General features: G+C 38.3%; 1 protein-coding gene across 1 annotated transcript; it reads right to left on the minus strand.

Annotated features, from left to right (window-relative positions):
* Positions 1 to 954: 954 nt before the first annotated feature.
* LEPROTL1 (leptin receptor overlapping transcript like 1) lies at positions 955 to 10,339 on the minus strand. The gene is made up of 4 exons (XM_039542450.1): positions 10,184 to 10,339; positions 6,169 to 6,247; positions 4,401 to 4,587; positions 955 to 3,411 (listed from the first exon to the last, which is right to left on the minus strand). Exons 1-4 carry the CDS (start codon positions 10,197 to 10,199, stop codon positions 3,295 to 3,297), a joined length of 399 nt encoding a protein of 132 aa, XP_039398384.1. The 5' UTR covers positions 10,200 to 10,339; the 3' UTR covers positions 955 to 3,294.
* Between the last annotated feature and the right edge of the window lie 403 nt (positions 10,340 to 10,742).

The following is a 10,742-nucleotide window of genomic DNA, read 5'->3' on the forward strand; positions in this document are numbered from 1 at the left end:
AAAAACAGCTCTTTGTTGTTACTGTCATAAGTTCTTCCCTCACCTGTTACAGGACTCTGACTCACTGGTTTTCCTCACTTATGAGTGATGGTTAGAAAATTAAAGTTTCAACCATCAGAAGCCATCTATTATAATTTTCCTCAGATTTCACACATTAGAAATATACTTTTTTTGCTTTCAGAAACTGGTTTGACCCCATAAAGTTATACGTTTTTCCCCTTAGAAAAAAGGAAAGGGCTTATCCACAATTTCCATTGATTTCTTTGTTAGAAACAGGCCCTATGTGTTATCAACGTCTCAATTTTCAGAAGTTTGCTGATGGATGTATTTCACACCACTCTTTATAAATCAGTATTCTTACACCTTGTGTGTACTGAGGCAATAAATGTAGCAGAAACGCAACATATCAAAGTTTTGACTGACAACATATTACTGTGGAATATTTAAGTTTAAATTGTGCTAACTTAGTTGTAACCAGTGGATTTGCCCAAAAAGAATACTGTATGGTTTAGCATACTGTTTTATATAATTTAAGAATTTCAGCAGTCCCCATATTGTGATATCTATTGGCAATGTAAGTCTGGAGGCATATACAATTAAGTTAGAGAGGTAGTATCTGATATTACACATCTTACAAATGAAATTCAAGAAAATGGAAAAATAGACTTGGAAAAGTGTCTAAACATTTTAAATATTATCTTTTATGGCTTTTTTGGAGTTCGTTGGGACATCATTATATACTGATGAATATATAATGTTAAACCTCTATGATAAGCCTTGGATTAATGAAGAACTGGCTCACAGAACTGCCTCAAGTAATTATTGAAAACAAGCACATTTTTCCAACAGCAAGGACAACCCTATGAAAACAAGTTGTGGAAAGCAATTCATGTTTTAAACACGTCTGATCATTAACATAACAGTAAATTTAAATTAAATACCCAGAACTCAAGCTGATATTTAAAATGTTTATTGTTTCATCATTAAAAGTTCTCTATAGAAGGATGGCAATGCTATTTCAGTGCATATTATATGGAAAAATCATACCTCTCAAGTGTCTAGCCTAGAAACCAGAGACAGCACTATGTCTAATTAGTGTGCAAGGTCAAGAACACAATGCTGTCAATGCAATGAACAGAAAAATACACAGCTATTAAATATAAAAAATTCTGTGACCAAGTGGAAGAGTAGCAGGGTATTACATTGACAACTAGGAAAGCAATGTGGGCATGGGAAAAACAGAACTCATTTCTTGGGCAATTGACTGGGTCAGGTCATAAAAAAAATTCAAGAATCTGGGAGGAGTTGTCAAAGTCACAAGTGCTACCTTTTGTGTGAAGGCAAGTACTATCATTAGCCACTGGTTTAGATGATTTTCAAAAGCATGTAAGGTATTTAGGTGAACAGGTCCCACTGAAAGTCAATGAGACATGCTTCTAACTCACTTAGGCACTTTTGAAAATGTCCACCTTACTCAGATTCTTCTGTTGCACGTCTTTACAGGTGGCTGAAATGCTATCTGCTAAAGATTCACTTTCTGCACACCTAGACTTTATTCTTCAGTTCCTTTACAGCTATGGGGAATATTGCTCAAAGCTCTTACCCACAACATTGTGTGGCCTTAATAGACTGACAGGTAGCTCTACACACTAGACTAAATATCTTGAACATACAATATCACATATGTAACTTGATGATGATCACATGATAATCAGACTTGAAATAGTTTTATAGTTTGTTTACATCCGTGTAAATAAAAGAATCCCCTTTCAAACAAGATAAGCCAAGATCCACTTACCAGTGCTTCAGTATAAAAAAGCACAGAGTAATTAAGACCTAAGTAATCAATTTTTATCATACCTGCACAGTTAGCTTTCTAATCTTCATTTTTAAAAAAAAAGTTGACTAAATATAGATTTTAGAAGTATTTTTGGTCAGCTTTATTGATGCATCTAATATAATCAAGCCTGGCTAATCTGCATTAATCTACTGCGTATCACAACTAACGTCTAATAAATAGGATTTGCATCAATTAAAGACAGACAATTGAGAGGTATGCAGAAAACTTAAATATTGTAAATTATGGGTGACATAGCTTTATGGAACAAGAACTACAATTATTACAGATAACATTACTGTTAAATAATGCATGAACTGAAAGACTGACAAAGTCACTAGGAAATCATTTCAGTCAAAGACTTGCAAAAAAGTTGTGCTTTGACTGTACTATATATTAATATAGCAATCAATTTTCTTACGCAAGTTAAATACCTATGATTTAAGTGTTAGTCTACATTTGAAAAGCCATTTTACTCAATATATACTATGTATAAAATAAATTAAAAAAGGGAAGCGGGAAAAATATTTTGTATACGCTGCAAACATACATCAGTAGTTCCATAAATGAACATTTTACCTCCCCTTTGGTAAAGTGTGAAAAAGTTGACATAAGAACAAAAACATACAATACTTATAAATAGAAACATTTCAACACTGATTTTTTGAAAATGGAATTAAATGTCAGTTTTCTTTTCTCACCAATGCAATTTAAATATTGCATTTTATAGCATCAATAAACTTACATATAAGAGATTTGTATGTCACACCCACAGAAGAGTTGAGAACAAAAAAGGGGAAGTACTACTTTAAGGGTGTTAAAAACATAGGAATCAGATCCCAGAAAATAATTACCTGCTTATTGGCAGAATAGCTGCCCCATCCCCAAGGTAGTGGCATCAACACTTCAGTCGTAGTGAAGTATGAGCAGAACAGTCTACAACTGGTACTCTCATCCAGTACACATACCCCCCACCAAAACACACTGACAATCCACATATTTGCTTATTGACAATGTTGCATTTTGGCAGCACAACTGCTTACTTTGTCTCCTTTGTACATCATATTTTAGTCACCATGCTCAAAAGAAAAAAAAAGATAAAATATCTTTAAAAACTCTCTCAAGGAAACTATTTAAAAATTCTTGTTCTAGCATTTATATGTAGCATAAATACAAAAACAGAATGGAACCAACAGTTACAATTTTTAATGAAGTGAGATACTAAACATATTTAAATAAAAAGAAGTGAAAACAAAGTGTCTTTCCAAACAACAGAAACCTTGAAATCCATCAACAAGTCAGTGAATATAGTACACTTAACAATAAACAAGGTGAAAAGGAGTACCTAAAATACACCAAAGGCTTGCTATGCTATTTCTCCTTATTGCCCATTCTCTCATTTGTAGGATGGCCACTGAATAATAAGATGTCTACGATAGTTCTGTACGAAACTCCTTTCACCACTGCTGCCAGCTGAAGTCGTCATTGCTGCCAAAGACCAAGAAAAATCCTAGGATAGTAGCAAAGATGACAGTATTCCCTGTGAGGACGAGTGCACATGCTCCCCACAAAATCTGTGGACAAGGAAAATTTAGTTACATATGCAGAGAACTAGACAACAGAAGCAACCAAATGAGACAAAAAGAATAGCGTGCAAAGTTACTGAATGTGGTCTGAAGTGTAACAATTCACTGATGCAAGGACAAGTTGGTCCAGAACCCAAGCAGCTTCCCCTCATTGCTAGAGTTCAGGTACAGCTGTTTTTTACCACCATATCATCTAGACCTGCTCCAAGCAGGGTTAGATAACACAATAATAAACATGTCTGCTCTCAATCTACCCTGGTGCTCCTTTGGTTGCTGGCCCCAGTGCTAGACTTGCCTAAACGTAGAATTATAGATGAAGCCCTCTAGAAAAGTTATTTTCAAAAACCATCTAAAAGGAATTAAATGCTCAGAATCCATTAAAAGTCAATAGAAGTTCGGCACCTGACTCCCTCAGGCACTTTTGAAAGCCACGCTCTAGTGGGAAGTTTCCCTCTAGGAAAGAACTTTAAAAAAAATAATCTTTATTTTCTGATTTTCTCAATGGAATTAATGCACACTAAATATTCTTTTAAAAGGTGTAAGTGAAAGAATACAAAGCAGTACAGAGTGGTTTGAGGGACTGAAGAGAATTATACATTGATTAGAATGAGGTCCACTCATTTTTTCATAATTCTCTGACATCCTATATTTTTATTTATTGAGCCTAACAAAAAGAAGAAAGAGAAATAGCTGACCACTAAGGAACTGTCCTTTCTAACTATTACAGAAATGGTTTCCACATTATTTGGAACATTTCTAGCTTTGTTTCTGTGGGTAAGATTTTATATTGCTGTTATGTTTTCCTTCTTGAATGTTTGCACTGTTATATACATTTTCATCTACTCAGATACACTTTAAACATCTTAGTTTAAAAGTTGTATCAAAATGTATCAGCAAAACGTTAAGCTCAGAGAAAGTATTACACAACATAGAATCATTTAGCAAAGAACATGTTCCCATATGGAAATATTACTAACCAGTTGTGCTCTGGCAAATACTATAGGTAGTCCAAATGCTGAGACAACAATGCCTGTTGTAAGAAATATTGCTAGTTCCTTGCAAGCATTACTTGTAGCATCTGTTTCATCTACTAATCTTCTTGCTATGCAGTATGGAATAGGAGAAAGGATGTAAAAAAACAGAACAAACAGTGGCCAGTATTGGCTGGGGAAAAGAAAAAAAAAAGAAGAGTTAATATTCCCATTTCTTCAAAGTAACTAGTTTATTGTCGCTTTTCCTGAGATACACCCCTAAGAGCATACTTTTATCCCCCCATCCAGGAAACAGGAATGTTTAAGAAGCCCCTACACCACAGCGATTGCAGTACAAAGCATATTAAGAACTACAGTTTCTTGCCCCACTGCAAAGTTATAACCCCCTTTTTAATCTGTTTCCTCTTCAGGCAAAACTTTAAAAATGAGGCATTCCAACATGAACTGACAGACATATTGGCTCCAGTTCTTTTATGTGGGAATTCCATACCTAAGGTGTGGCCACCGATGAAAATGTTCTGGCAGTAGCCCCGGATGTTCAAGCCCAGGGCTGTTTCAGCTGACCTCAATGACAGTGGAGGAAAACAGGTTGAGAGGGAGTTCTCATCCATGTTTTTCTGGGAGCCTCATTGCATCATTTAAGAGAACCAGATATGATCCACTCCACTCTGAATATTTTAGAAACCAAGCCAAGCTTTACAGGATTTAAAGGCTGACCATAAAAAAGGAGACAATGTTCTCCACAGACATGTTCTCCATGGAAGGAGACAATTGTTCTCCACAGACATTAAAAAAAAAAAAGGCAAAAAAAGCATAGCAATGGAATTAATGCCTCCATAATATTTTTAAGAACTTGGAAAATTAATACTTTGGCAGATATTTTAAGTTTAGAGTTCACTCAATAAGAAGGGGTCACACAAATTATATTTAGCACTACACCTGACATTCAACATACAGAAAGGAAAAAGGATGCTATAGACCAAAATACAGATCCATGAGGACAACTTATCCCACAACAGCAGTGTAGGATGTCATCCTATCTAGAAAGAGGTGTGTAGTATAATTTTTTCATTTTACCATCAGTTGGAAGGGCAGGACAATTTATCAAACAGACGTGGTATACGGAAGAAACTAGAAGGGCCTGCCTTTTGGCTAGATGGTCTACAAGCTTGTCTATCAGTGAATCTAGAGAGACAAGGTAGGTGAGGTATCATCTTTGATTGGACCAACTTCTGTTGCTGAGAGAGACCAAGAAATTGGTCCAATAAAAGATATTACTTTGCCCTCATCATCTCTTGACTATTCTGGGACCAACTCAGCTACAACACTGCACATATCAGTGAATGTCAACTATCCAATAGAGTTTGTTGGACAAAGTGGCAATCACACTGGCAATACACTTCATTACCCATTTCAATACATGCAAGTCCTTGTCAATCGCAAGTACACAGAGGTTATAGGATAAAAGGAGTATTTGAGAAACATTTTTCTGATGCTTTCTTTAATGGTTTGTATTTAAGGCTATGCTATAAATATTAGTTGATTTCCCTTTTCTGACCAGATAGCTGAAAACTAGTTCACAGGCGACCTTTTTTGTTTTTTCCCCAACATTTTCAGTCCATAATCAAAAAATTGCCTATAGGAACAGGCCAGTGTGCAGCAAAAGGAATTTCACTACACTGGCTCTGGAGGACAGACTATTCAGGAGTGAAAGGGCCATGAGGTCAAAGTGTATTAAAACTGTATACATTACCTATTGTACTGTGGAAGAGCACACCCAAGCATTAGGAACATTAGTCCAATTGCTCCCCCAAAGGACAGACTAATCAAAGCTGTAAGGAAAACACAAATCAAGAACAGAATGGTCAGTTTGTTGGACCACATGGAACACAATTTGAAAGCATTAACTATTTTTTTGGCTATTGGCAAAGCTGAACAATATCTACACAAGTCAAGAGTGTCGTTGCAATAACAGCCTCCTCCTGCTGCATTAACAGACTTTCAAAGTTAAGGTGGAGGCGGTAATATCTTTTATTGGACCAAATTCTGTTGGGGAGAGAGACAAGCCTTCGAGCTTACACAGAGTATCCTATAATATCCAACAGGTTTCAGAGTAGCAGCCATGTTAGTCTGTATCCGCAAAAAGAACAGGAGGACTTGTGGCACCTTAGAGACCAACACATTTATTTGAGCATAAGCTTTCATGGGCTACAGCCCACTTCATCAGATGCATAGAATGAAACATATAGTACATGTACATTGGCCAAACCGGACAGTCTCTACACAAAAGAATAAATGGACACAAATCTGACATCAGGAATTGCAACATTCAAAAGCCAGTAGAAAACCACTTCAGCCTCTCTGGTCACTCAGTAATAGACTTAAAGGTGGCAATTTTGCAACAGAAAAGCTTCAAAAACAGACTCCAACGAGAAACTGCTGAACTAGAATTAATTTGCAAACTAGATACCATTAACTTGGGCTTGAATAGAGACTAGGCATGACTGGGTCATTACACAAATTGAATCTATTTCCCCATGTTAAGTATCCTCACAGCTTCTTGTCAAGCTGTCTTAAATGGGCCATCTTGATTATCACTACAAAAAACAATTTCTCCTACTGATAATAGCTCATCTTAATTAATTAGCCTCTTAGAGTTGGTACGGCAACTTCTACCTTTTCATGTTCTCTGTATGTATATATATCTTCTTACTGTATGTTCCATTCTATGCATCTGATGAAGTAGGCTGCAGCCCACGAAAGCTTGTGCTCAAATAAATTTGTTAGTCTCTAAGGTGCTACAAGTATACTCCTGTTCTTTTTATAATATCCAAGTCAATTTTACTTTTACAAACACTTAAAACAGATCAATGGATGCTGTTGCCGTAGATTGGGGTGAGCTGATCTCATTCCTCACCCCTCCCCAGCATTTGCTTGACAGAATATGCTGTAATTAAGGTTGCAAAACAGATTCAATAATAATCCTGTTTTTCACTTGCTCAAAAACTCCTTGGGGCTCGACAGAAGATTAACGTTTTTTGCATGTTTGGAGGAAATCTATTCAACTACTTGAATTGTGAGACACTAAAAATGTCACACTAATAATGCAAATAGGCTGAACTTTGAAATGAGACACAAATCATGCTTATTGAATGGAATATCCCATAATCAAACTTGCAAAAAATACAACCGGACATATTTCTAAAGGACTTATATTCGCTTAGCACAATAAGATTTTAGCAAAGAAGCCCAGCCTCCTTTGGATAAACTCACTGCCTTATGCATATTCATTGTTTAGTATCATAGGTTTAATACTGATAATTGTTCACAAGGCTATGTTCTGAAACCTCTTCTCTTAGGTGATTTTTTTTTAAATGTTATTCTGAAGTTATATCTGACTAAATGAGTGTCAAGTCACATGCAACATATACCTCAATTTTATTTCACACTCTCAGATGTCCAAGTTTATATAAAAAATAAAGTATGGTAATTGCATCCACTAGAAATCAGTATTTTTAAAATCAGAAAATAGAAGACAGAAAACAGAAGGAATAGTCCCACTGACTGATGTGAAAGTGTAATTGTTTTAAATCTTCATTTATCATCCTATCAAATGATGTCCTCTTAAAACTGCTCGGTTATTTACCAATGAAAATTTAACTTGATATACAGCCAAATTAAATTTTACAGCTACTATGCTTTTCAGAATTAAATCTTTTGAAGTGTTACATTTGTGTATTAAGTAGGATTCATTCAAATCTACTGAAACTCAAGTTCCCAGATTTTTTCCACTGATTCCAAGCCATCAGAGCATTTTATTTCTTGTTTGTTTCATATTTAATTTAAGGAGACATTTATTGGTATTAAAGGTTCTGTACATTTGTATATAATACTAAACAAAAATGTAACTTTGGTTACATGAACATTTATATTAAGCTTTAAAACAAAGTCTATGTTAGATGAAGTTTTGAATGTAATTTAAAATGAGGCTCTACATGTTTTCACCTGTTAATACTTAAAGAACAAAGATGATGCAAGTGGGACCATCATATCCACCTTGGGACTTTCTGAAGCACAAGAAAGGTTATAAGTCCCTAACTGTAACCTCATGGGGTTACTTCACTTATTTATCCTATTGTGAAGAAAACGTGATTTAACTTTGGCAGTATAATTAAGCTAGCAATGAGAATGAATAGAGGTTTGTCATGAAGCCGTGTAGTATATACACACCAATGTCCCAGTATAGATTCAGACAATAAAACAGAAGTGAACAGAGTTTTTGGAACTGTAAATTTTCTTTCAAATTTTTCAAAATCGATTATTCAGTTTGTGTACGGCATCCAAAGCCCAATGGAGCTAACAAAAACTCTGACCTCAGAGGACTCTGAATCAGGCCCTATATTAAGTTGACAGCATTTTACCCATAGTACATTGTACTGTTTACCCCGTACACATAAACATAACATAAGAACATAAGAAAGGCCGTACCGGGTCAGACCAAAGGTCCATCTAGCCCAGTATCTGTCTACCGACAGTGGCTAATGCCAGGTGCCCCTGAGGGAGTGAACCTAACAGGCAATGATCAAGTGATCTCTCTCCTGCCATCCATCTCCATCCTCTGACGAACAGAGGCTAGGGACACCATTCTTACCCATCCTGGCTAATAGCCATTTATGGACACAGTTTCAGTCAGTTTCCTCTATTTATGTGGGTTATTTTAAAAGAAAATATAATTATACAGCAAAAATCAGCAAGAGATCTCAGAAGCAGAGCTACTACCTGAGGCTACTTCTAGCTCATTTAAAATGTTAAACAAAGGAATTATTAATAGAGAAATATTTTAGATTTCATTTTAAACCTGTTCCCCATTAAGATACGGTGCTTTTGGTTCCATATGTTCGTTTTTATCCAGAAACATTTTGAGGCAAATGACAGATTTTCAAGAAGCTGAAGGCTTACCAATTCTTAACCAGCCTGCTGGCTTTATTGTAACTCTTTCTTTAAATAACATCCTGAGATCAGAGTTATTTAACTTCACAGAAACATAGGGTAGTCCCAAGAGATTTCAGAAAGCTTTTGTTCCTTTGTATGGATCAGTCCATTTAAAGTTAGAATTTGATTTATGAAAAATGTTACTGGAGATTTGGAAGTTGTATAGATAGGATACAAATGAAGATTAGAGTAAAGCTAGGATTTGATGAGTCAGCTTGCCAATAGCCAGAAGATAACTTTCACTGGAGGACCGAGGGAAAGCAAAAGTAATATTTATTGCAGAATTTACTCTTTGTGGGTGTTTAAAATTTGACCTCCTGCCCTTCTGTCTGCAAAGGCGCCCGCACGAACGTGAGCCAAGGCGAAACCAATCCAGCGCTGCAAGCTAAGGCTTTGTTTTCACGTGGAAGCAGCTACCTCGCTGTCAAACCCAACGGGTGGGGTTTGCCTCCACCAGCTGCATCAAACTAACGCCGGCGGTGGGCTGCCCTGGATCAGCCACACGGAGCATAAGACCTCTCGGGCCTCCCCACAGCCAGAGAGCGCTCACCCCGCGCGAGCCAGCGAGCGCCGGGACCCGCCTCTGGGGGCGGCAAGGCAGCTGTGACAGCCGTGTCCGTGCACCCCGCGGCCCAGCCACTGCTCCCTGCCGCGGAGCAGGACCCGACCCGCGGCTGCGGGAGACGGGCCCCGCCTCGCCCCGGGGCACGGGGTGTAGCTGGGACCTTGGGTCTCAGGGGCGCCCGCTCCCGCTCCCGCTCCCCGACCCCCAGCACCTTTGATCCCGGCCATAGCGTCGCCACCGCTCCCCTCACCGCACAGCCGGCCGCCGACAGGGAGAAGGCCCGACCCAACCCCCGGAAGTGCGTGTGGGGCGGGACGAGGCAACACTTCCGGTGAGAACTGCGCAGCCGCCAAGGCAGGAGCGCGCTCCTCCGTCAGGTGACTCGGGCACCGTGACGCCCTGAGCTGGGGGGGTGTTGGGGAAGGGCGGTGGCTGCTTAAAGGGCCAGTACTGCAGCGGGGACTCCTTAAAGGGCCAGAGACAGCTTATTACTCCCCAGCCCAGCAAGATGAAGCCAGGGCCGCCCAGTTTCAGGGGGCCTGGGGCAAAGCAATTTCGGGGGCCCCTGCCATAAAAAAAGTTCCAATACTATAGAATACTATATTACTGTGGGGGCCCATATAGGGCCCAGGGCCAATTGCCCCACTTGCCCCCACCCGGGTGGCCATGGGAAAAATAAACATTTAAAAACCATCCGCATCTCAGCGCAAACCCAGTTTTGACAAAACTTCTTTTTCAAGTCACCTTTACAAGGTATCACTGGGTCTCAG

The sequence above is a fragment of the Mauremys reevesii genome, linkage group 5 (assembly GCF_016161935.1).
Source record: "Mauremys reevesii isolate NIE-2019 linkage group 5, ASM1616193v1, whole genome shotgun sequence".
NCBI lineage: Eukaryota > Metazoa > Chordata > Testudines > Geoemydidae > Mauremys > Mauremys reevesii.

Coding starts and splice junctions, on each gene's coding strand:
- LEPROTL1 (XM_039542450.1), bottom strand. Junction 4,588..6,168: donor GCTCTTCCACAGTACAATAG/GTAATGTATACA, acceptor TCTTTTCCCCAG/CCAATACTGGCCACTGTTTG. Junction 3,412..4,400: donor TATTTGCCAGAGCACAACTG/GTTAGTAATATT, acceptor CCTTGTCCACAG/ATTTTGTGGGGAGCATGTGC.